Raw genomic sequence first — 27,782 nt, 5'->3', positions numbered from 1 at the left:
AAACCAGCCTTGGCCCTTTAATTTTCAACTCTTCTAATCTTCAACCTTTTCTTCTCTGGTACCATTTTCCCATGAGAAATAAACTTACTCAGGCCTCCTTTATCTTTAACAAGAAACCTTTCTGTATCCCAATCTGGTTTTCCATATTTTGAAGATAATTGCTTTTGGGGGGTACTCAGTAGTTCTGTCTCTGTTTTCTTAATTACTTTAACTCTTTAATTCACTGCTTCTCCTATAACCACACTTCTGAAGCTGCTCATGCTAAAGTGCTCATGACATCATAATGACCAGTCCAATGAACACTTCAGAGACCTCTTCTTGACTTCTGTGACATCTTACAACTTCAATCAACTCATTTTCTTCAAACTTTCCTCTTTTGCTCTGCATAAAGGACCACTTCCTAGTTTTTTTCCTACATCTCCTACTGCTTTTAGACTGTGGACTTTCATTCTCTCAGACCTTTAAATGTGTTCCACAATATTTTGACCTTATCCCTTTTTTTCACACTTTATACATTGTTCATAGATAGTTTTATCCATAATCCAGCTTCCTTATGCAGATGAATCAAAGTCTATATTTAGAATTCAGCCCCACTCAGATCAACAAATTCAACTGATTATTGTCTACGTCTATTTACATGACATTTTGCATACTGAACTCAACATTTCCATGAACCTTGATAGCATCTATTTATTATTTTACTGTATCTCCCACATTTAGCCTTATCAATTCTATCCTTTGTATCATATTAAAGCCCTTGCCTCTAGTCTGAATTTAAATATCCATAATTTCTTACCTGTATATTTTAATAATCTCCTTTCCTCTACTCTCATCCTGTCCAATGGATACTACACAATATTGCTAATAATGACTTCCCAAAATTTAATTCTTTCTTTTTTTTTTTTTTTTTTTTGAGACAGAGTCTCACTCTGTGACCCAGGCTGGAGTGCAGTGGCATGATCTTGGCTTCCTGCAGCCTCCACCTCCAGGGTTCAAGCGATTTTCCTGCCTCAGCCTCCAGAGTAGCTGGGACTACAGGCACCCACCACCACACCTGGCTAATTTTTGTATTTTTTAGTAGAGGCAGGATTTCACCATGTTGGTCAGGCTGTTCTTGAACTCCTGACCTCAAATGATCCACCCACCTCAGCCTCCCAAAGTGCTGGGATTACAGGCATAAGCCACCACACCCAGCCCCAAAATTTAATTCTGATAACAGAACGTCTACACTTTAAACTCTTTTTCAATTTTTTTTTCTTCATGCTTATTCTTAGAGATAAATTTTAGGAAAAAAGTTGTCATGCTAAAGCAAAATAATCATCTTACTGGAATTTTTATTGACACAGGGCCAAATCCAACTAGTTTGTAGAAAACATGCCTTTGTAATATTCTACCTAAAAATACATTATGCCATCTCATTTATACAAGATTTTAAAATATTTTTCAACAAAATTTCATACTTTTACTTCATATTTCTCATTAAAGTTATTCCTAAAAATTTTGTGCTTATTGCTTTTCTGAATGAGATCCCTTTTGCCATTTTTTTTTTCCAATTGGCAAATATAAACACTATAATTATATGTGACATCCTATATGGGAAGATTTTTCTGCCTCAACCCCCCACCCCCCACCATACTGAGTTAGTTGCTTCCCTTCTGAGTTTCCTAGATACCATGTATTTATTTCAGTTGTAGCTTGAATTTGATTGTATTATAATTGATAGTTTACTTGTTTATTGTTAGATATCTTTTTTTTTTTTTGAAACAGAGTCTCATCTGTCGCCCAGGCTGGAATGCAGTGGTGCAATCTCCGTTAACTGCAACCTCCGCCTCCGTCTGGTTCAAGTGATTCTTGTGCCTCGACCTCCCAAGTAGCTAGGATTACAGGCATGAGCCACCATTACCAGCTTTAGATATCTTTTAATGATATGGATATCTTATTTGCCTACACATTTTAAATATCTTATGCTCAAAAATGTATTTTAAATAAAATGTCTGGAATAGAGAAATATGGAAGCTGTTTTATGTCAAGTAAAGCCACAAATATCACCTTTAATAAAGTTTGATTATGTGAATGTTTTAGATGAATGCATGTGCTCTCTTGGCTCAATTAGCAAACATTTCATAATAGACCAGGTTTATGAATTATTTTTTCCCAAAATTAATAATAAGAGATATGAATCCCTTATCAAGGTTTAGGGAAAGTAAAGATACTATTGTTTTCAAAACAAAAGTAATTCAAATATTTTAAGATATACATAAAAGCATTTCAATGTTACTTAGATGCTAGTCACTGGTGATAGAACTCTATGATAGGGAATATCAGGTAATGGCAGCCTAAATTATTTACAGCAGTCATCCTACTGAAATCAACTAAACATTCTTGGATAAAATATTAAAACAATTATCTTAAAAGCACTGAAAATCTGACAAGATAATGGGGAACTGCTAGGACAAATTGTGGAGGAAAGCTAAGCCCAAAGAGGTAAACAGAAAATTGAACTTGACATAAAATTTGACATAAGTTGTAGGAAGACAGAAATTAAGAAGCAGGATGGGCTGGGTACCATGGCTCATGGCTGTAATCCCAGCACTTTGGGAGGCTGAGGCGAATGGATCACGAGGTCAGGAGTTCAAGACCAGCCTGGTCAAGATGGTGAAACCTCGTCTCTACTAAAAATACAAAAAATTAGCCAGGCGTGGTGGTGGGCACCTGTAATCCCAGCTACTCCCGAGGCTGAGGCAGAGAATTGCTTGAACCCAGGAGGCGGAGGTTGCAGTGAGCCAAAATCGTGTCACTGCACTCCAGCCTAGGCAACAGAGCGAGACTCCATCTGAAAAAAAAAAGAGAAAGAAGAAAAAGAAAGAGAGAGAGAGAGAAAGAAAGAAAAGAAAGAAAGAGAAAGAAAGAAAGGAAGGAAGGAAAGAAAGAAGGAAGGAAGGAAGGAAGGAAGGAAGGAAAGAAAGAAAGAAAGAAAGAAAGAAAGAAAGGAAGGAAGAAAGGAAGAAAGAAAGAAAAAGAAGCAGGATGTTCAAGATGGGGAGTCTTATGGGGCCTCCAAACTACATTAAGCTGGAACTTCAAAGGACTAATATTTCCAGTAATAGTATGTGAAAACTAAACCCACCTACTCTCCAGCCGAGAAAACTGCTGGGGAATTTGACTTGGCACCAAAAAGGCCAGAAGGAAAATAGGAAAGGAAAATTTAATCCTATAAACTTGTAACTAGATACCAGATATCCTGCATATTTTTATCTGAGAATACATAGTCTAAGTAGCCAAGGAGCTTCAAGTCTTGAACTTGATTTAAAGTGGTTTACTAGCAGTAGTATTCACTCACTGGAAGGTGTATAAAAATCTATCATGAAGAAAGGCATTTCCATCCAAGATCTCAGGATATCCTGGCAAATATCATTTTCAGGATATGGACCATCAAAAGTCAAATAAAAGTTGGCACACATAAAAATATGGAGCTGTCCAGCTGAAACAGCACACAGCAGGTATACACTTGCAGACTTCAGACTCTGGAATTATCAGATGAAGATTTAATATATTTAAATAAACAAATGACAAGCTTAAGAATATTTGCAGGAGCCAGGCGCAGCGGCTCATGCCTGAAATCCCAACATTTTGGGAGCCAAGGCAGGAGAATCACTTGAGCCCAGGAATTCAAGATTGCAGTGAGCTATGATCACGCCTGAGCGACGGAGCAAGACTTGTCTTGAAAAAAAAATTGCAGGGAACAGAAACCTATAAAAAATATCATGGCAGACTTGATCAGTAATAATTATAATTTTTAAAATGAAAAACACAATAACCAAAATTAACAACTCAAGGAATACTTTTAATAGCATGTTGGACACACAAGAAGACAAAATTAGTAAAATTGGAAGAAAGATAATAAATTACTGATGAAGCAGCACAATGAGACAACAGTGGAACCCAGAAGATATTGAGGAGGTAACTTTAATGTACCAAAATGAAATAAATGCCAATCTTGAATTTTACACCCATGTAAAAATATCTATCAAGAATGACATTTCAGGCAAACAAAAACTATAATAGTTTATCACTAGCAGAAATAGAGGTAAATAATACATAACGCTAAAAGTTTCAATTTAGCAGAAAGATATCACATATTTATATTTGGTTAAGAATCTAATAAAATAAAATAGCCTTAAAACATATGACACAAAAAATTGACAAAATCCAAGGAGAAACAATTCACTATTCATAGTGGAACACTTTAACATAATTTTCTCAGTAACTGATAAAATAAGCAAACAAAAAGAATAAAAAAGAATGCAGAATATTTGAACAACGCAACTAGCAAAGATAACCTAATGGACATATACAGAACACAACAACAAGCAATGTCAGAATACTGCTTTTTCTTGAACATGCAGAACATTTATAGAAATTGACCATTCACACCCTGAAATACTATATAATGACAATGAATGATACACAGCTACACACAACAATATAAATGTATCTCACAGATGATAATGTTCAGCAACACACACATACATACAAGTTGGTTATTCCTGTTATTGAAGTTTTCAGTACCCTTATTGATTTTCTTTTGTCTCCTTGTTCTATCTGTTTTTGAGCAAGGTATGTTAAAATTTTCCATTTTGATTAACCAAACTAATACAACAAGAAATAGAGGCTCTGTATAATTCTATAACTATTAATGTTATAGACATTGAATTTATAATTAACATTCTCATGAAGAGAATTCTAGGCCTATAAATTTCACTCTTAATTCTTCAAATGCTTATGGAAGAAAAAAATGCTGATTTACACAAACTTGCTATGATCTGAATGTTTGTGTTCCCTCCTCCTTTGCAATCATAAGTTGAAATGCTAACCCCTAAGATTATGATATTAGGAGGTAGGGCTTTTGTGGAGATGATTAGATCACGAGAGCACAGCTCTCATAAAAGAGGTTCCAGAGAGCTACCTTGCTCCTTCCAGAAGGTGAAGAGACAGCAAGAAGGTGACATTCTGTTTTATGAACCAGGGAGTGGGCCATTACCAGACACAAATCTGCCAGGGCCTTGATCATCAACTTTCCAGTTTCCAGAATTGTGAAAAATAAATTTCTATTGTTTTTAAGCCACCCAGTTTATGCTATTTTGATATAGCAGCCCAAACGGACTAAGACAACTCTTCCGAATAAGTAAAAGAAAAGTAACACTTCTCAACTTACTATATAAAGCCAGGATAGCCTTGATGCCAAACTCCGACTAGAGCATTATAAGAATGGAAAGTTAAAAGCCAATTTCTTGTGCGTGTGCGTGTGTGCGCATCTGTGTGTGTGTGTGTTGCTTCTTAACTTTTAAGTTCAGGGGTACATGGGCAGGTTTGTTATAACGCAAACTCATGTCACAGGGGTTTGTGGTACAGATTATTTCATCATTCAGGTACTAAGTCTAGTACCCAATAACTATGCTTTTAAAAATAATTATTTTTTTCTGTAGAAACGCATTTGTATCATAAACATATATTTGAAAACTGTAAACAAAATGTTAGGAAACTAAGTCCAATGATATAAAGAAGGATTATACATCATAAGCAACCTGAGTTTATTCCAAGAATGCAAGATTGGTTTATCATTAACAAATCAACCAATATAATGCATGGTATTAATAAAATAAAAGGATAAAAATCCATATTATCCATTCAATAACAGAAAATAAGTGATAAATTCAATGCCTATTCATGATTTTTAAAAAACATAGTAAATTAAAAAACAAAGGGAACTTAATAAATCTGATAAAGGATTTTTGCAAATAAACCCAATCAAACAATGTATTTCATATTAAATATTTAAAAACTTCCTCTCTGAGACCAAGAATAAGACAAGATTATCCATTAACATTACTTCTATTCAATTTTATACTGAATTTCATAGGCAATGACAGAAAGCAAGAAAACTATGTGATTAGAAAGTTTTTAAAAGACCAGGCATGGTGGCCTATGCCTGTAATCCCAGCACTTTGGGAGGCTGACGTGGGAGGATTGCTTGAGCCCAGGAGCTCGAGACTAGCCTGGGCAATGTAGTGAGACTCTATCTCTATTTTTTTAAAAAAGAGAGAAAGTAAAAAATACAATAATAAAACTAACATTATTTGGGGATAGCATGACAGTATATGTAGAAAACCCAAAATATAAAAATATGAGATTTTACTATTTAGCAAGAACATTGGATACAAAGTTAACATAAAATCAGTATTATTTCTATATACTTTGAACAAAAGCCAATTATCAAATTAAACTTTTTTTTTTTTTTTTTTTTTTTTTGAGACGGAGTCTCACTCTGTCGCCCAGGATGGAGTGCAGTGGCGCGATCTCGGCTCACTCCAAGTTCCGCCTCCCAGGTTCACGCCATTCTCCTGCCTCAGCTTCCCGAGTAGCTGGGACTACAGGCGCCCGCCACCACACCCGGCTAATTTTTTGTATTTTTAGTAGAGACGGGGTTTCACCGTGTTAGCCAGGATGGTCTTGATCTCCTGACCTCGTGATCCGCCTGCCTCGGCCTCCCAAAGTGCTGGGATTACAGGCGTGAGCCACCATGCCCTGCCTTTCTTTTTCTTTTTAGATGGAGTATCACTCTGTTGCCCAGGCTAGAGTGCAGTGACGCGATCCCAGCTCACTGCAACCTCTGCCTCGCAGGTTCAAGCAATTCTCCTGCCTCAGCCTCCTGAGTAGCTGGGATTACAGGTATGTGCCAACATGTCCAGCTAATTTTTGTATTATAAAATTAAACTTTTAAAATAGCATTAAAATATCAGCTATCTAATAAAAGTTGTGCAATACCCCATATACACATACGCACACATAAACATTAAGATAAAATAATAAAATAAATGGAAGAGGCCAGGCGCGGTGGCTCACGCCTGTAATCCCAGCACTTTGGGAGGCCGAAGCGGGCGGATCACGAGGTCAGGGGATCGAGACCATCCTGGCTAACACGGTGAAACCCCGTCTCTACGAAAAATACAAAAAATTAGCCGGGCATGGTGGCGGGCACCTGTAGTCCCAGCTACTCGGGAGGCTGAGGCAGGAGAATGGCGTGAACCCAGGAGGCGGAGCTTGCAGTGAGCCGAGATTGCGCCACTGCACTCCAGCCTGGGCGACAGAGCGAGACTCCATCTCAAAAAAAAAAAAAAAAAAAGATAAATAGAAGAATATACCTTGTTAATCGGTTGTCTGTCTCAATATTGTCAATATGTTAACAAGCCTCATATTTTTATAGATTCAATAAAGATCAAAATAAGATATTTTCAATATACCCCATATTTTCTACAGATTCAATATAGTGCCAATTAAAATCAAAGCAGGGTTTTTTTAAATAGAAACTGAGAAGCTGAATCTACAATTTATATAGAAATGCAAAGGGCCAAAAATAGCTAAGTTAATCTTGAAGCAGAATAACAAAGTGAGAGAACTTACACAATTAGATATCAATACAAATGAAAAGCTACTATATTTAACACAGAATGGTATTGGCACAAGAATAGACAAGTTGACCAATGAAACAGAATAGACAGTCCAGAAACAGAATATATAAAGTCACGTGGCTTATGACAAAGGTAGCACTGCACAGTAGCAGTGAGGAAAGTAGGCAATCTAACTGGATTTACAAGTGGAAAATATAAATCTTGACTTCTACATTGCACTATATTCAAAAGCAATTTCAGGTAATTTAAGATCTAAATGTGCAAGTTAAAACAAGAAAGCTTCCGGAACTACAGCAACCACTAAACAGATGTGGTTATTTAAGCTTAAATTAATTAAAATTAGTAACATTAAAAATTGAGTAGCCCAGTTTCACTAGCCACATTTCAAGTGCTCAGTAGCTACACATTCCATATATGCAGATAGAGAAAATTTATAACATGTCAGAAAGTTCTATTGGATAGCAATGTTATAGAAGAAAACACAGGAATATATCTTCATGACTTGAAGCAGGATATGTTTTCTTTAAAAGGATAGAAAGAATACTAAATAAAAAAGACAACATTGGCTGGGCGTGGTGGCTTAGGCCTCTAATCCCAGCACTTTAGGAGGCCAAGGCGGGCAGATCACTTAAGGTCAGGAGCTCGAGACCAGCCTGGCCAACATGGTGAAACCCTGTCTCTACTAAAAGTATAAAAACTAGCCGGGTGTGGTGGTGGGTGCCTGTAATCCCCGCTACTCGGGAGGCTGAGGTGGGAGAATCGCTTGAACCCGGGAGGCGGAGATTGCAGTGAGCCAAGATCATACCACTTTACTCCAGCCTGGGCAACAGAATGAGAATCTGTCTCAAAAAAAAAAAGATAATATTGATAAATTGGAGCTCATTAATTGCTAATCAAAAGACACCATTAAGAAGTATGGAATATGTGTAAATACTATACTACTATGAAATAATCTCAAGTTTATATTTTTAAGTGAAAAAACTCAAAGTGGGGAGGAATGTGTATTGTATGGAATAATAGATACTAGACTTCTCTAAATATATTTTGTTTTATAAGTTTATTTTGGGGCCATGTAAATATTTCACATAATTATAAAAGAAAATTAAAATTTAAAAAGCAAACCCTAAATTTGAAAGCGACTTGAAAAAAGCCTAGCTCTGTATCTAGCTGGTGGCTTAACTACACAGAGAGGAACTTTTCCAGGATACTTTAAAACACAATAATTTGACTGTACATGCCTACTGGGCATTTGTAAGGATGTGCCTTATAAATGAAAAGAATGACAAAAACTTAAACTGCTACAGTATCACATTATTTCTGTAGTGCTGAAATTGTTTTCTAAGTCCACTGTTTGAGTCCCGTGGGATAACAAATGAGTAATTCTGTTGATGTTAATGAAAACTGGGATTTGACGTATGGGAGAAATAGGAATGTGAGATTGATGAAGTTAAGTAAAAACCTCGGAGTGCTGAACTTTATTAGATTAGTATAAACATGTGATGTATTTTATCTTTTAAAAAAAAGACATCCCTTAGCTCAGTAGCTGAAAATACCTAGAAACAGCAACTGACCCAGCAGCAATAAGCACACCTGTTGTTGAGATTATATCTCTAAGTATCATCTTTCACTAAAAATAAGTGAAAGCTCTTCGAAAAATGGCTGATTCTGAGAAAGGAAATGTACAAGATAATCTGAACATCTTGTAATACCAGAAATCAAGGAAGCATTCAAAAGACTATTAAGACTCACGTGAAAAGGATTCAGGGTGTTATCACTGGGGAAAAGTGGGTGACAAGCACATGGGATCTCTCTGTACTAGTTTTGTAACTTTATGTGAATCCATAATTATTCCAAAATAAAAGGTTTAAAACAAGATACACAAACACACTCACAAAGACTCAGGAGCAAAGCTGAACAGTTCCCAACTTGCCAAAGTTAGCATAATTTGATCATTAAAAAGATAATTGACATAGATTGGGCCATATCAAATATGTTTAAGTCAATGAGTTCATAATGACACCTAAAAAAGGCCTTGGTCCTTTTTGTAAGATGGCCAGGAATCAATCCATTGTTTTGACTACTGCTAAACAAAGGGAAAGAATCAAACATTTATCCTGCCTTTCCTGTGTGAACTGTACCTCAGGCTAATCAAATAGTTGAAGACCCATTACAGAAATGTTACAATTAATTAAAAAAAAGAAGAAATGATAGAATTAGAATGGTAGTTCTCGAAGTGTGGTCTATGGACCCTTTGGGTGTTTATGAGGTGAAAATAATTTTTCAAAATAATGTTAAAACATTATTTGCATTTTTCACTATATGTACACTTGCATTGATAATGCAAAAGCATTGGTGGGTAAAGCTGGCCACCATAGAACCACAGAAGGAGTCAAAGCAGTGGCTCCACACTGTACTGGTGGTTATTACATTCATGATTGGACATTTGCAGTAAGAAAAATACCAGTAAGAATGCCCTTGATGAAGCACTGATTATTATTCATTTTGATAAATCTCCACAATTAAGTACAAATCTTTTAAATATTTTGTGTGAGGAAATAGAAATGAAAAGTATGTTTAGAGTACTTCTGTTGCACACTGAAATATAAACATATAAGGAAGGAAATAAATTAATAAAGTATGAAAATTAATAAAATAGAAAGCAAACATACAAGAAAGCGAACCCAAAACACCAAAAGTTAGCCTTGGAAAGACTAGTATCATTAATAAACTACTTCCAAGTCTAGTCAAGAAAAGTGAGAGGTGACACTAACACCAGGATTGAAAAGGGAAACATCACTACAGATCCTGCAGATGTGAAAAAAAGTCACAACAGGACATTATAAACAACTTTATGCCAAAATATTCAAAAGTACAGATAAAACTAACATATATCTGAAAAAATTAAAGGTACAGGAATGAAATAGGAGCAATAAAAATACAAAGAAATTTGATCTCAACGAAAATTTTCCTACAAAGAAAACTTTAGGTACAGAGAGCTTCACTAGTGAATTCTACCAAATATTTAAGAAAGCTGTATCACCAATCTCAGTAAACGTGTCCGAGGAATAGGAAAAAAAATGTGAGAGAGACAGAGAGAGAGACAGGATTTCCAACTTGTTTAACAGGGCCAGCCTAACCTAATAAGAAAAGAAAAAGACAAATCAACCCAAAAACCCACTATTAAGACCTCTTAATTGGTTTTTATTTTATATTAACATTATTTTGAGTTTAAACAAAACAGCTGTAGTCTTTGCTTAACAATTCTAAAGAATAACCAAAATGTGTTTGAATTCAGAGTATATTTTGAAGGTATGTCATTAGAGTGCCCCTATGAACACAGAATATCTGTAGATGGTAACCAGATGGCTCTAGGAACAGCCAAGGAATTTGGGATGGGTTAGAAATAAAGTGTTTATCTTTCTCTACAGCACAGGAGAATACGAGATTGCATATTTATTTCTAGATTCCAAAACAAGTTCCAAATGAATATATAATAACCTTTTGTGTTTATAGTCCTTTCTTTTTCATAAATGCAATATAAAAGAGACATGTAATTTATTTATATCCTGAACCATTATCTTATGCCATCAATTAAAATTGGGAACAAAATGAGTGGCTATCTACCTTTATTATTTAGCTTTGTTTCTTAAGAACAACCTTTACCAACAAATTCCTTACTTCCCATAATACTTTTGTCAGGATCCTGGACTGTAATCCATATTCACTTGAAGTTCTGCCAAGTGTTAATATTTCCGATATTCATATGACATGCATTTGAGCATTGTAAAAACCTTTCAGCAATTTAGTCCACCTTCATTCCAACCTAGCTAAGTTAATTTAGTTGTTGAAATATTATTGTTTCCCTCTAACTGAAAATATTGAAGACAACAAAAGACAATAAGTCATTAACATTATGAGACACATTGTCAATACTTTCCCACTTATATGTTTCCAAGGTATTGCTTTTCTCTTATGTCCACTCAAATTATAATGTTCTTTTTCTTTCCTTTTTACTGGTTTGAGGGTCTATATTATACAATATTATTGTGTTGTCTATATGAGTTTTTTAATTTGAATATATTTCATATGTCATGCAAACTTCCTTAGTTTCATCATTCTAAAGTTTTTTAGTGTGGTTATCAGCTTCAAAGTCAAAATAGATATACAAAACATCTAATTACCCTATGGGAAAGTCTACTTGTGGAATGTATGTTAAATAAAGCACCTTGAATGCCATAAACATTCTACTACTGTTAACAAATGACATTGCAAAGAGGAGATATCCTATTTCCTATATACCCTGGCAAAAAAGAAGATGCTTTAATTCCAGGTGAACAATACACTAATATAACATTGGTATGTTGAAACTATGTGTAACTTTCATGTGGAAATTTAATAAGGCCAGTTGTATGGTAAGTGTTTCATGCATTTTTGCTACATTAATATATTTATACCTTTAAAAATTGTCAATGCAATCAGTTTTTAATAAGTAGAAATTTATATCTCAGAGGTACCCTCTTAGATACCATTCTAAAAAATTTAAATTGCCCATCAAGAATATTAACAGAAAAAAATGGACATGAGGTACACATTGTCTAATTGTTATACAATCAGTGAATCAATTTTGTTTATATCTTAAATATTATCAATTGGAAATACAGAGATAAAAACCATGTTTTCCTGAATTTCTTAAACTGATAATTTTTAGTATTACAGGCTATGTTAATATATACTGTAAACTTACCGTAAACTAAAATGAAAGAACTTAGAATTTGAGCAAAATATAAACACATATGCATCAACATGATTCTGTAAGACTCAGACACACATTATAATCATTGTTAAATGTCATGCTTTTCAAATGATTTGAAATAAAATGAAAGCAATAAATATTTTATTTCTAGAATCCTGTTGTTATTAAGGCATTCAGGATACTATGACAAGAATTCTTTTCTAAAGAATTAAGATCAGATCAATAGGTAATTGAACAGGAAGAAGTAAATAACAAATGCCTGTGAATTACAAATACCCCATATTTATAGAAGTTATTTTATTCATGGTTTTATGAATCATAATTCATTTATTTATAAGGAAATATCCAGCCCACAACAATTATTAGCAGACCAATGAGCTACCTAAAAAGCAAAATATCAACAATGATGGAAAAAGACTGTTCAACTGAATGAATGGGATGGTACAATATTCCTGCACATATGAACAGTATATCTCTATTATTTTGTTAATCATTCATATATGTTTAAAAATTTGGTCTGAAGGGTTGTTTTTTCCTCTGTCATTTCCTATATTTTTCCTTTTAAATAGCTAATTTTCCTTCTAACTTCTAGATTCATCAGCCTTCCTATCGCTTACTTATGTTTCCTTTCTAGTCTAGTGAAAATGTGTTTCTAAAAAAAATTCCTCACTCCCAAACTTTACAGCCATTACTGGTATTCTCCTCTCTTTTTGTTACAGAAAGCAATGAAAATAAAAGAAATAAATAGTGAAATTTCTTGGTAGGAAAAGTGTTCACATATTAAGTGCTCTGATACCTGAAATACTAGCATTGTAGTGCACCAATTTCCTTCCCTAAAATTAACTGAGATTCTATTAAATAGTATCCACTGCAAATATCACAATGTAATGATGTGCATACCTATTAATTCCTTTGTCATCTATAGAACTGGACTCATACTTACTCCCAGACACAGCATTGAAGTTTTTCTTGCTAGCTCTACAATCAGAAAATTCCTCTGTTATGTCATTAGTGTAGGTCATGAGGAAGAAAATAATCATTGAAACAGTACATTTGAAAGTGACCTTTAAACTGTTAACCACATATACACATCTAAAGTAGAAAAGTAAGTTAAAGTTTTTCCCTCTGTGTTGAACAGTGTTACCATTCAATTCATATATGCACATATTTATTCATTCAGTCAGCATTTACTAAGCATATGTTATATGCTGGATTCTATTATATTGTGAAAATATTAAGTATAGAAAATTTTAACATATGTAAATTTATTTTATTTGCAGTTAACATCATTACTTGAGGAAGAATAACTTACAAGCCACTTTTCCCCTTATTGCCTAGAATAGTAAAACAAGGAATGCTTCATTTTCCTTCCTTAATTTCTACACACCTCCTTCTCTTGCATCTAGGATTTCTATGAGAAGTCAAAAAGTAATACTGTAGAATTGCTTCAAAATATTGTCCTAACTGCACTCAAGAAGTTTGAGGGCCAGCTGCAGTGGCTCATGCCTGTAATCCCAGCACTTTGGGAGGCCTAGGTGGGAGGATCACTTGAGGCTAGGAGTTTGAGACCAGCCTGGGCAACATAGTGAGACCCCTGTCTCAAAAAAAAAAAAAAGTTTTGAAATGCCAAGGGCCACTAACAGATAAATTGAAATATTTGAATCACTTAACTTTTATTAGATACATTACTCTCAAATATGATATTTACTTATTTGTTAAGTGTATTTGTCCCCTAAAATAAAAGAAATTAAATCCAAGTTGAATGGACTTTGGATGGTAAGTGCACCTTTGAACACATAAATATTTCTGACATAAAAATTACTCATCTTTCCTCTTTGTAAAATATTATCAATAGAAACACAAAACAAAAGGTTGTCAAGTCCTATATCCAACAATATGATCTCCTATCAGTATAAATAGATGTTATGAGAGAGGCTTACAGTTTTTGTGTAAGCAAAAACTCCAAAGCAGTTACAAAACACTGCTATGGCGCTATTAGCTATGTTTTAGGGTGTCATTCCCAAAGAAGACACCTTCACCAAAATGGTATTCATTAAAAGTATAGGCTAGAGAATACACTGTTTTTTATTAAATGGTATATCGTATTAAAGATCCAACTAAATCTGTGATCTCTATCACAAAGCCTTCTCTGCCTCCTTCCTCCTCACTCAAATGTTCTCTTATGTTCCCTTTCTCCCTTCTTTTAACCCCCATTGTAATTTATTTTTACTTCTTTTGCGGTTATTGTCATCTTTTAATAATGCATTGCAATAGTTTAAGTAAATGTTTCACCTTCCATATTATATTAATATAAAGCAGACTCTTACATATTTTTCATTCTTCACTTTAAATATTAGAGTGCCTTACACATCTGTTGCTTATAAAATATTTTGGTATATTATTTTTAATTTTAGACCTTTATGTCATATTACTTTTATTGTTCTTAAATAGGTTTTAATTTTTGCCCTTGTTTCTCAAAAATAAACTATAAGTCCCTTGAGGCCTAGGGCAATCTTCTAATACTTCTATACTTCCAGATTTCTTGGCACAGGAAGTGCTAAGAAGGAGCGTTTAATTCAATTGATGAAATGTTGTGAAAGGCTTGTCTAAGAAATATTTCAAAACACAGCTAGCAGCCATCTCCTGGTCAAAGGAATCAAATTCCATAAAATTTGCTTACCATGGCATTGACATTAGCGTGATCCCCTTTCCTATTCCGAATCTGAATACAGGATATTGGCAAATTCAGTCCTACCCCAGTGGCAAGATTTCGCAGGTCGGCAGCATTGTACTCCCCACGCAACAGCAAACTGTTATTATCAGAACCAAGTCCCAGAGAGGCCCGATAGAGATAAGTCTGAGAGAGTCTCTCAACTGTAGTGACATCTATGGTGGCTGATGTCATGCAAGGATTTGAAACCATCTTCCTTCCATACCTCAGATCCTCTGTAGAGCGACAGCAGCTCTGAGCGCAACAGCCTGGGCTCTGGTGCAACTTGGTACACACGAAGAAAAGTAAGCACCCCAGAAATAAAAAGGAAATACAAGCCAAGGCAATTACTAAATACAAGTTCTGGGCAGAAAGCTGCCCTCCTGGTTCCCAGACATCTTCAAAGTCTGGAAGTAACTGAGGGACAGAGTTGCTCAACAGCACACCCAGAGTGACAGAGGAGGAAAGTGGTGGGTCTCCATGGTCCCGAACCACTACCACCACCCTCTGCTTAACTGCATCAGTGGGAAGAACTAAGCGAGCAGTACGGAGCTCACCTATATTGGCTGAAATTCTAAAAAGACTAGAATCAGACGCCCGGGAGATGTGGTAGGAAAGCCAGGCATTAGAACCACTGTCTGCATCCTCTGCTACCACTTTTGTGACCAAGTGTCCAGTCCTGGCAGAGCGGGGCACAACTTCCACTGGGACAGAACCATTTCTGGGCAAGGGAAACAAGATAACCGGATAATTGTCATTCTTATCTACCACAAACAAATTTATAGTCACTGTTGCACTTCTGGGAGGAATGCCACCATCCCGGCCTTCTACTTGGAAATGAAACCCCCTGAGCTGCTCAAAGTCAAAGGAAGTTTTGGCAGTGATAGCCCCACTGGATGATTCCACTGCCACCAAGCTAGAGGCTGATGGCCCTTCAGAGATAACATCCAACAGCTCATAAGAGACAAGGCCATTCTTCCCCAGGTCGGGATCCTGGGCAAACACTCGGCCTAGAGAGGCCCCAGGGCCATTGTTTTCAGCAACGAAAAGTTCCTGCTGGGGTTGAGGAAAGCTTGGTGTATTGTCATTCACATCAGCAACTGACACAGTGATTGTCCTTCGGGTGCTAAGTGGGGGTGAGCCACTATCTGAGGCCGTGATCAGGACTTGGTATTCACTGATCTGCTCCCGGTCCAGGGGCCCATCAATCAGCAGGCTGTAGTAGTTGTCAAAGGAAGCCGTCAGCTGAAAAGGGCCTGCACTAGACATGCCACAAATGACCCTACCATTAGAATCGAGGTCTTCATCCTTTACACTAAAGACAGCAATCACTGTGCCAGGGGCAGCGTCCTCAGGTACTGGGTTCGAAAGAGTCAGGAAGTCCAGTTCGGGGGCATGATCGTTCACGTCAGTCACCTCCACCAGCAGTTTAGCGGTGCTAGCTAAACCAAAGACACCTTCGTCCCTCGCCTCAATGTATGCCTCCAAGAGCGTTTCAGGAGGACCTAGTGAAGCAGCTACTTGCACCTCCCCACTTTTAGGGTGCACGTGAAAGCGGTGTCGCAGCTCTGCTTGCGTGCTGTTGCTTAGGGAGTATTGGACTTCCCCATTGGACCCTTCATCTGGATCCAAGGCTTGAACTCGGAATAACACAGTCCCATTGGGTGCAGTCTCTGGAACCTTGGTGCGGTATATGGAGCGCTCAAATACAGGCGCGTTGTCATTTGTGTCCACCACAATGATGGTGACTTGTGCGTCTCCTGAGCGGGCAGGTAGCCCGCCGTCCCGAGCTGTAAGCACCAGCAGGTGGGTGGCGCGCTGTTCGCGATCCAGTGCTTTCTTCAACACCAACTCCGGGTATTCGCTGCCGTCAACCCGCGATCCCATGTCCAGGCGAAAGTGCTGACTGGGGCTTAGGCTGTAGCTTAGAATCCCATTGCTTCCCTCGTCGTCATCTTGGGCATTCGGGAGAGTAAAGCGGGCTCCGGGCGTCAGGAACTCGGGGATGTGCAGCTGCACGTCGCCGGCAGGAAAGAGAGGTGAGTTGTCATTGGTGTCCAGGACGTGAATCCGAATCTTATGCAGCTCCAGCGGGTCCTCGAGCACCAGGTCGTAGGTCAAGACGCAGGCAGCTTTGGCCCTGCACAGCTGCTCGCGGTCCGCCGGCTCTCTGACCACCAAGTTGCCGCTGGATAGATCCACCCCGAAGTAGAGCTCGCGGTGGCTGGAAAGGAAGCGAAAGTTCCGCGAGGACATAGCGGCCGCTGGCAGCCTCAAGTCCGCGGAGACATTGCCTACGGCTACGCCCCGCTCCGTCTCCTCCGGCACTGAGTACTCGAGCTGTCCCGCTGCAGCGCCGCAGGAAACCCACAAACATAAAACTGCCACCCCCCAGCCCACCATCCTCCCTCTAGGCGTCCACGTTCCACCAACACGTTACACCAACGCTGACCCAGGACCATGCTCCGGACTCCTGGAGAGCACGAGCCGCGGGGAAGAGCACGCTCCTGCCGGCCGTCACTGCTGCGGGCTGGATACTCAGCGACCGCCGACGTTGCGCCTCCCGAACGCAGGCATTGCAGGGGCTGGCCAGCTGGGAGCCGGGCTTGCTAGGCTGAAGGCTGGGCAGCCGTCTGAGAAAGCGGAGCCGGCCGGGTGTTGAGGAGCGCAGCGCCGCCTAGGGGTGCAGAGACGAGGGCGCCCGCCCGGGCGCGAGAGGTGCCGTCTCCAGTAGCAGCGGGCTGGGGTCTCCCCCACAGCGCTGGCTGCGGGCGCAGGGCGGAGCCTGGGAGACGCCCCGAGACACTAACACTTCTCTCCTTAAACGGTGTTTTCTAGGACAACGCCCTGAGGCTGCCCAGATCTTAACCTCCACATCCTCTGCCCGCAGATTGCTGATAACTGAGGCTGAGCCCCGCTGGGCTCTTCCTGCCGCCCTTTGGGAGCCGCGCGTCGGGTCCCGGCGCTCTGACCCCGGCGCACCTCTCCGGCGGAGAGGGCGGGACTCAGCGTGGAGCTGCCGGGCGGAGGCGGCGAGAGGCGGGACCGTGAACGTGAGCGACCACACCTTCTAGGCTTAAGGAAACAGGAGCCCCCCGAAAGAAGTGCTGCGGGGGGCTTTCCGCGCTGGATCCTGCTGCAGAGCTTTCCGCGCTGGATCCTGGTGCGGGTTGAAGTCTGTCCTGCACCCTCTTGTATCCCAGGAGCTGCCAAGAGGGCAATAGAGACGACAAGGAGGAGAAGAAGGTTGGGGAATAGTGTCCGCATCAAACTGCCTCCGGACTCTGGCTTTTCGAGGCAGCGGAGCCAGCGAGCTCAAGGCTTTTTTTGCGTGACAGCAGTTTCTCCTTCTCCAAGAGGCTCTACTTGGGAGTGCTTTGCAAACGGCCCTTGACGATCTGGGTGAAAGAGGAGGTTATAAACCAGTCAGTAGCAATAACTAGAAACTCACAGACTTGACGACCCGTCCCCAAAGAAGACGTGAGAAGTGGAGGGGAAAGTACTGAGATACTCATTAGAATTTGACCAGGAAACTACTCTGTAAATTTTCTTTCTGTAAATATTTAGAAAACACCATGAGGCAGGATAAGAATAGGCTAGATACCCACCCTCGCTTTATTATTATTATTATTATTATACTTTAAGTTCTAGGGTACATGTGCATAACGCGCAGGTTTGTTACATATGTATACATGCGCCATGTTGGTGTGCTGCACCCATTAACTCGTCATTTACATTAGGTATTTCTCCTCGCTTTTAATTTGGTCTTTTGCGTGGATATTGGGACAGTGATCAGTTCTATGAGAAACATCTCTGAGCCACAACAGATACATCCAAATTCTGCCTAACACCCTACAACCAGTTCCTTTCCCTAAGAAGGAGGCGAGCCAAAAGGAGACTCATTGACTATTGACTATGAAGCACTAAATTCCTCACTCAAATCCTTCTTTTAATACAGGTGCAATATGTCCAAAGCCCCAATAATGAAAAATTTGAAAGGCAAAATCTGAACACAGATCAAGAATTAAAGTGTCCAGGACATATTTTCTGGTAGAAACCTGCCTAAAAGTATCGATAATTATTGAAGCTGGGTGATGGTACATTGGGGTCAATTACACAATTCTCTCAACTTTTGTGTATGTTTGAATTTTTTTTCCTTCCTTCCTTCCTTCCTTCCTTCCTTCCTTCCTTCCTTCCTTCCTTCCTTCCTTCCTTCCTTCCTTTCCAGATGAGCGTGTTGCTTTATTGCCCAGTCTTGTCTCAAACTTCTGGGCTCAAGCGATCCTCCCATCTTATCTCAGCCTCCTAAAGTGCTAGGATTACAGACATGAGCCACTGCACTCACCTTGCATTTTTTTTTTAACTTTTTTATTTTCTTTTTTTCTTTTTCTTTTCTTTTTTTTTTTTTTTTTATTGAGACAGGGTCTTGCTCTATCACCCAGGCTGGAGTGCAGTGGCACGATCTGAGCTCCCTGCAACCTCCCCCTCCCAGGTTCAAGCGATTCTCTTGCCTCAGCCTCCTAAGTAGCTAGGACTACAAGCGCGCACCACCATGCTCGGCTAATTTTTGTATTTTTATTAGAGATGAGGTTTCGCCATGTTGCTCAAGCTGGTCTCGAACTCCTGACCTCAAGTGATTGGCCTGCCTCGACCTCCCAAAGTGCTGGGATTACAGGCGTGAGCCCCATGCCACCGCACCTGGCATCAGCCTGCATATTTCTATAATATTTGAAAATATTTAAAAATTGCTGATTAAAATGGTGGGGAGAGGGGTAGCTCGGGCATTCTCTTTTTAACACTAAGAGTGGGATTGATAACGCCAGTGTTCCACTCAAAACCAGTTACCTCCCTGAACACACAAACCCATTCGTTATCTCTTCTAGGGAACTAGAAAGGGCACACTGTGATATAAGGCAATATAAGTAGTAAATACCCCTTGGCTAGTTTGCCTTTTTGAGTTAAGAAACCAAAAAATCATTGACACCAAGTCTCAGATAAAATTAAAGGAGGAAACATGTCAGCCTATTAGGTAGTCACAAGTACAGACCTCATTAGATCTCACCAGGATGCAAAACAGCCCATAAAAATTGAACTTATTCTTCACCAAATTTCTAAACCAAAACTAATTTTCTGCTTCAGTGCCAGAGATTAGGATGTGCATTTCTTCATTTTAAATTAATGCTGCTAAGCAAGCTAACTGCTTTGGAATGAAAGTTTATTCTTTCTGCCTTAAACAGATGAAATACAACTGTAAAGATGTACCAAACTTTTGGCAGGCCCCTTACTTTTAGGTCTGCAGCCATGCCTCCAATTATACCAGGTTTAGGAATTCTGAGCTGCACCTAGAGGGATAGTATGTGTGGGTATAGATTAGGGCGTGAGGAAAAAAGGAAAAATGCATACAGAGAACAGTATGGGAAATCTTCACAGAAACTCCTCCTCTTTCACACGCTTCTCAGATTTTTGGCTTCCCTTTTTCCCATTTCTCTATTTAAACTGCCACTGACGTCTATTTTCAGAAGATTTCATTTGTGAAAAGAATGAAGAAAGCATCCACCCAGTAGGATTTGTCCCACCATATGCCTCCCTAACTTTTGGCATAACATTGCATTCTTATTCAAGTAAATTGGGATTTGTGAGAAAGCAACATTTAAGAGAGAACGATATCCCAAAGATAAGGGAGGCTAAAGATTTTTGCCTTTTGGATAAGATGACCAGATAAACATTAAAATTATGAATTAACAAACCTTCTCTTTAGCAGGACGTTTCATTGCTGATATTTCATTTTGTCCCTTTTTTGGGACAGAATCTCACTTCATCATCCAGGCTGGAGTGCAGTGGTGTGAAGATGGCTCACTGCAGCCCCTACCTCTCTGGGCTCAGGTGATCCTCCCACCCCAGCCTCCCAAGTAGCCAGGATTATAGGCACACACCACCATGCCCAACTAATTTTAAAAAATATTTTATAAAGATAGGGTCCCACTATGTTGCCCAGACTGGTCTTGAACTCCTAGGCCAAGCGCCCCCACACCCAGCTAATTTTTAATTTTTTGTAGAGACAAGGTCTCACTATGTTGCCCAGCTGGTCTCAAACTTCTGGGCTCAAACGATCCTTTCACCTTAGCCTCCCAAATTGCTGCAGTAGATGCATCTGAACAAAAATTTATCTTTCTATAATTTTTTTTATGTTTCACCTTCAAAGTGTGACCCTAAAAACTTAAAATCATACTCCCATTGGTCAAATAAGTACTGACATGAGGAGACCTAGCTCTTTTATTCTAAATACTATACATGTAGTAATAGAGTCCAAAACTGCAGTCCAACAACCATTCTCATGGCTTGCCTGTTGTCTGAGATATGCCACTGGCTGAAGACAAACTAGATTTCCATTGCTGGAAGTAAAAGTCTGAAGTTTATCTGTATCTCAAAATTTTTTCTTGAATGATGTCTTTGGATTTTTTCCCCCTTGTCTATGTATTTGGTCTCTTTGAGGACATCTATTAGCAGTATGCTGTATCTCCTTTTTCTGTATTCCAAAGCTACAGTTTTCTCTCCAGTTCTTTTAAATTCTTATTTTTTTCCGTTTATTTTTCTCAACCTTGTCAAGTGTTTCTTTTTGTTCTTAACTGTATGGAAGCAGAGCCTGTTCGCTTTTTTACTGCTTGCAGTATAGCCATATTTACTGTTTGATGGAGTGGCTTATGTGTACCATAGTTTTAATATATCTTCAACTGATGAGAACTGGTGGCTACAGGGCAACTTGTCATCCTGACTTTTCTCCTTACCTTGCCACATCCTTAGGTTCAATCTTGAAATAATGGTGCATCTGCTCACTCTCAGATTTAGTCCTGCCTTCTCTCCTATTTTGTGTTGACAAATAGGATAATGAGAGAGTCCTGCCCTTAGCCTCTGTACCTAGATCTTTTTAATCCAAAACAAGGAGTCTTTGGTTTTGCATCTCAGTGAGAATCACTACTCTAGAAAATACCAATATACCAACGCTTTCCAAGATCTTCAGTGAAAGGTATCCTCTCCTAGCATTTTCATATCTTGGTCCAATCTTCATGGCACTTAGTAACTTATGTTCATATACATCATAGTTGAGGTTCAAATGTTTTACAGAGTTTCATTAAAGATAAGACTTTTTTTGTCTGCTGTACTTTTTGTTGTTTTTGATGAGTTTCATGGAGGATAAGACACATTTAAAGGTGAATTTTCATTTATCTATAGTTGGTAGAAATACCACTTTTTGCTTAGTGGGATTGCTACATTTTGAAGGTATGTGGGAAAGTTACATTTTTTATATATTTTTGTTAAACTAATCATTTCATTGAACTCTTTTTTAGTTCTATTTTTTCCTTTGGTTCTCTGGGATTTTACAAATTGTAAAATTATATTGACTATAAGTTTTATCATGTAATATATATTTATCCTCCTTTCTAAAATCTTATATATATACTGTATATATACACACACATCTATAAATATGTCTATATGTGTATAGATATTCACACATGTATCTTATCTTGTGTTATCTAGAACATCCAAGTCAGTATTGAATAGTAGCCAAGAAGTGTCCTGTTATGCTTATAATTTTTCTGGGAGTAATTCGTGTGTTTACTGTTTAAAATTGAGGTGGCCAGTGTTTGATGATAACTGTTAAATTTTTATTAAATTCCCTTAAAATAGCTACCATAATGATGATCTGATGATATCTTTCTTATTACCTTTGAAACCATAATATAGTATGAGCTCTACTATAACATAATAGAGCTTTTTTTGCAGAATGTTCTGTCAGCAGATTTTTATTTCAGGTTAGGCACTATCTAATAAACTAATCTCAGGTAGAGTGGTTTGGTAGTGGTTGCAGGCCTCCCTTTTCACACACCATTGAAGAAAATTTTTATCTGCAGCACAGAGGAAAATCTAGTGTTAATGTTTATCAAATATGTAGAAATATGAAACTTGAATATAGGCAAATATATTATGTGATTGGACCAGACAGATTAGCTCTTAATACAACGGCATTCAGCAAATTTGAGGTTTTTTTCAAGTAAGTATAAAAGTCTAGGACTTTTTGATCTGTGGCTTAATATCATCTAGCAAAAAAGACGTGAATTATCGTTGTCAATCTATTGTGAAAAAACTGTGCTTTATGTCTGTTAAAAAAATGCATTAGCTGGGTGTAGTGGTGTGCACCTGTAGTCCTAGCTACTTAGGAGACTGAGGCAGGAGGATTCTCTTGAGCCCAAGAGTTCAAGGTTAGAGTAAGCTATGATTGCCCCACTGCACCCCAGTCTAGAAAACATAGCAAGACCCTGACTCTGAAAAAATAAACAAATACAATATTGTACTCTAGTACTACATGTGTAGTGTTTAGAATGAAAGGGCTAGATCACCTACTCTTGGAACTGATTTGAGAACCAAAGTATGACTTTAAGTTCTAAGGGCCACAGTTTGTTTGTTGTTGTTTTTTTTTTTTAGATGCGGTCTTGCTCTGTCGCCAGGCTGGAGTGCAGTGGCGTGATCTTGGTTCCCTGCAACCTCCACCTCCCAGGTGTAAGCAATTCTCCTGCCTCAGCCTCCTGAGTAGCTGGGACTGCAGGCGCGCACCACCATGCCAAGCTAATGTTTGTATTTTTAGTAGAGACGGGGTTTCACCATGTTGGCGAGGATGGTCTCAATCTCTTGACCTTGTGATCCATCCACCTCGGCCTCCCAAAGTGCTGGGATTACAGGCGTGAGCCACCGCTCCTGGCCTAAGGGCCACACTTCGAAGGTGAAATAGAAAACCTGAGTCTAACTAATTGCATAAAACAGTATGTAGAACTCTATTGTTGGACCAAAAACATATAGAAATATAACAAATTTGTCAATTACAGTATAAAAGAGGTGTGTGGGAGAACAGCTGTATCTGATAAAAAAAAAAAGACACCAGATGGTAATATGAATCCACAAGAATAAATGAATAGAACTAGCAATGACAAATAAGAAATGCCATAAATATATAATTTTCTCCTTTTTTCTCTTAGTGCCTCTAAAAAATATAAGATTACATAAAGTAATAATTATTATAGCGATGTATTGTTGGGTATATAATACTATAAATGTGCATTGGTTTTCTGTGGCTGCTGTGACAAATTACTACACACTGGGTTGCTTAAGACAGTTTTTCTCCCAGGTTTGGAGAGGAGAAATCAAAACTCAAGATGTTGGCAAGGTTGCACTCCCTTTAGAGGCTCTACGGAGAATCTGTTTCTGCCTTTTCCAGGTGTTGGTGGCTGTTGACATCACTCCAATCTCTGTCTCCATCTTCGCATGGCCTTTTCCTCTGTGTCTGTTTTCTCATCTTCTATCTCTTATTTAAAAAACAAAACAAACTTTTCACTGGAATTAGCCCCCACCTGAAAATTTAGGGTAATTTCATCCCCAAATCTCTAATATAATTATGTCTTCAAAGACTTATTTCCAAATGAGGTGACAGGTTCCAAAGGTTACTATGTGGACATATATTTTTGAGGCCCACAATTCAATCCACCACAAGATGTAATATGTGTAACAGTAATACAAAAGGCAGAAGAGAAATAAAGCTATCTAGAAGTAACATATTTATATCTCACTAGAATTAAGTTAATATAAATCTGAAGCAGATACCAATAAGCTAAAATACATATGGTAAACTCTAGAGAAACTACTGTGAAAATAACTCAAAAGATACAGTTTAAAATTTATTTTAAAAATTACCATGTTACATTCTAAAATATTCACTTAATATAAATCAGTAAATGAAAAGTATAGGAAAAAAAGAGAATTAAAACATATAGAAAAAGGAGTAAAATAACAAACATAAATCCAAATATATCAATAGTAACATCATGTGAATACATTAAAGAACCCAATCAAAAGGCAGAATTGTCAGTCTAGAGTTTTTAGGAAAACAACATCCAACTGTGTGTTGTCTGCAGGAGACACTTTTAGATTCAAAGATACAAACAGATTGAAAGTAAAAGAATGGGAAAACATATATTGTACAAACAGCAACCACAAGATAGCTGGAGTGACTACACTAATATCAGACAAAACAGACAAGACAAAAAGTGTTACTAGAAATCAAGAAGGACATTTTATAATGACAAAAGGACCAATCAGGAAGATATAGCAACTAAAAACATACTTGCATCTAATAATAGAGCCCCAAAACACATGAAGCAAAAACTGGCAGAAATGAAGGGAGAAATAGACAATTCAATAGTCATAATTGGAGACTTTAATACTCCACTTCCAATAATGGACAACAACTAGGCAGAAGATCACTAGGAAATGAAAGATGTGAACAACACTAAAAACCAACTAACCTAAACGATATCTGTCTTAGTCTGTTCAGGATATTATAACAAAATGCCATATGCTATGTAGTTAATAAACAAGAGAGATTTATTTTTCACTGTTCTAGAGGCTTGAAAGTTCATGATTCAGGCACCAGCAGATTTAGTGTCTGGGGAGGGGCCACTTTTTGGTTCATGGATGTCACATTCTTGCTGTGTCCTCACATGGTGAAAGAGGCAAGGCACCTCTCTGCGCCTCTTTTATAAGGGCACCAATCCCATTCATGAGGGCTCTGCCCTCATGACTTAATTATGTTTGAAAGGTCTCACCTCTTCATACCATCACCATGAGAATTAGGTTTCAATTTATGAATTTGGGGAACACAAACATTCATATCATAGCAACATCCATAGAACATACAGCCAATAGCAGCATAATATACATTCTTCTCAATTGCACATGGAACATTATCTAAAACAATCCTCAATAAGTTTAAAAGGATTGATACCATCCAAAGCATTCCCCTTGAGACTTGGAATAAGACAAGGATGCCCACTGTCACCACCCCTATTCAACATCCTACTGGAAGTCCTGGCCAGAGAAATCAGGCAAGAGAAAGAAATAAAAGGCATCCAAATAGGAAGAGAGGAAGTCAACCTATCTCTCTTAGCAGACAATATAATTTTATACCTAGAAAACCCTATATTCTCTGCCAAAAAGCTCCTACATCTGATAAAACCTCCAGCAAAGTTTCAGCATACAAAATCAATGTACAAAAATCAGCATTTCTGTACACCAACAACATCCAAGCTGAGGGCCAAATCAATAACACAATGCCATTTACAATAGACATACACAAAAAGAAAATACCTAGGAATATGGCTAATCAAGGATGTGAAAGATCTCTATAAAAAGAATTATAAAACACTACTGAAAGAAATCAGAGATGATACAAACAAATGGAAAGACCGTCCACGCTCATGGGTAGGAAGAAACAACATTGTTAAGATAACCATACTGTCCAAAGCAATTCACAGATTCAATGATGTTCCTATCAAACTACCAACATTATTTTTCATAGAATTAGAAAAACAAACTATCCTAACATTCATATGGAAAAAAAAAAGAGCCCAAATAGTCAAAGCAATCCTAAGCAAAAAGAACAAGAAGGACATCACACTACCCAACTTCAACTATACTGCAAGGCTACAGTAACCAAAACAACATGGTACTAATACAAAAACAGACACATAGACCAATGGGACAGGTTAGAGAACCCAGAAATAAAGCTGCACACCTACAATTATCTGATCTTCAACAAAAACAAGCAGTGGAGAAAGGACTTCCTACTCAATATTGCTGGGATAACTAGCTAACCATATGCAGAAGACTGAAAACTGGACCCCTTCCTTTCAGCATGAACAAAAATCAGCTTGAGATGGATTAAAGAGTTAAATGTAAAACCTAAAACTATACAAACCATAGAATAAAACCTAGAAAATATCATTCTGGGCATAGGCCCTGGCAAAGATTTCATGACAAAGATGCCAAATGCACTTGCAGCAAAAACAAAAATTGGCAAATGGGGCCTAATTAAACTAAAGAGCTTCTGCACATCAGACTATTGAGGTGGAGCAAGATAGTGGAACAGAAGCCTACATCATCCTCCCCTCCCCCGCCACATGAACACCAAATTGTAACAACTATCTGCACACAGAAAAGCGTCATTACAAAAACCAAACATCAGGTGAGCAATCGTAGTACCTAGATTTAACAGCATATCACTAAAAGAGGCATTGAAGAGGGTTGGAGAGACACTCTGGGATCACCACCATCACCCCTCTCATATCCCCCAGCAGCAGCTGAGCAACGTGGGGAGTCTGCACACTTGGAGGAGGTAAAGCACAGCAACTGGGGAACTTTACATTAAACTCGGTACTGTCATAGCAGGGAACAACACTGTGCTGGACTCAGCCAGCAGCCGCACATGAAGGGAGATTTTGGAACAGGCCTCGCCAGAGGTGAATCACTCATCCCAGCAGTCAGAACTCGAGTTTCTCAGCAAGCCTCACCACTATAGGCTTAAGTGCTCTGAGGTTCTAGGTAAACTTGAAAGACGGTCTAGGACACAAGGATTGCAATTCCTAGGTAACTCCTAGTGCTGGGCTGGGCTCAGAACCAGAGGGATAGGGGTGGCACATGACCTAGGAAGTCATCAGCTGGGGCAGCTAAGGGAGTGCTTGTGCCACCCCTCCCCTTATCCCAGGCAGTGAAGCTTGCAGCAACAAAAGTGACTCCTTCCTTCTGCTTAAGGAGAGGAGAGCAAAGAGTAAAGAGGACTTTGTCTTGCATCTTGGATACCAGCTCAGCCACAGTAGGATAGGGCATTGAGTAGAGTCATGAGGCCCGCATTCCAGGCCCTAGCTCATAGATGACATTTCTAGACACACCCTGGACAAATAGAAAACCCATTGCCTTGGTGGGAAGGACCCAGTCTTGGCAAGATTAATCACCTGCTGACTAA

The 27,782-nt window shown here is 38.5% G+C and overlaps 1 protein-coding gene across 18 annotated transcripts in view; it reads right to left on the bottom strand.

The window, feature by feature from the left end:
* LOC101152878 (protocadherin alpha-C2) overlaps positions 1-27,782 on the bottom strand; it is a 214,820-nt gene that overhangs the window by 67,180 nt on the left and 119,858 nt on the right. Inside the window, exon 1 of one of the 18 annotated variants that reach the window (XM_055389217.2) lies at positions 14,903-20,839. The exons of 15 other annotated variants lie outside the window; for them this stretch is intronic. In XM_055389217.2, the coding sequence (XP_055245192.2) occupies positions 14,903-17,335 (2,433 nt within the window). In that variant the 5' untranslated portion in view covers positions 17,336-20,839. Of the gene's footprint in view, positions 1-14,902; positions 20,840-27,782 lie in introns of those variants that run through there. 2 more of the 18 variants (XM_019026985.3, XM_055389220.2) reach the window with 2 other exon arrangements.

This window comes from Gorilla gorilla, chromosome 4 (genome assembly GCF_029281585.2).
Source record: "Gorilla gorilla gorilla isolate KB3781 chromosome 4, NHGRI_mGorGor1-v2.1_pri, whole genome shotgun sequence".
NCBI classification, from domain to species: Eukaryota; Metazoa; Chordata; class Mammalia; order Primates; family Hominidae; genus Gorilla; species Gorilla gorilla.
This window is presented reverse-complemented; position numbering and strand designations above follow the sequence as displayed.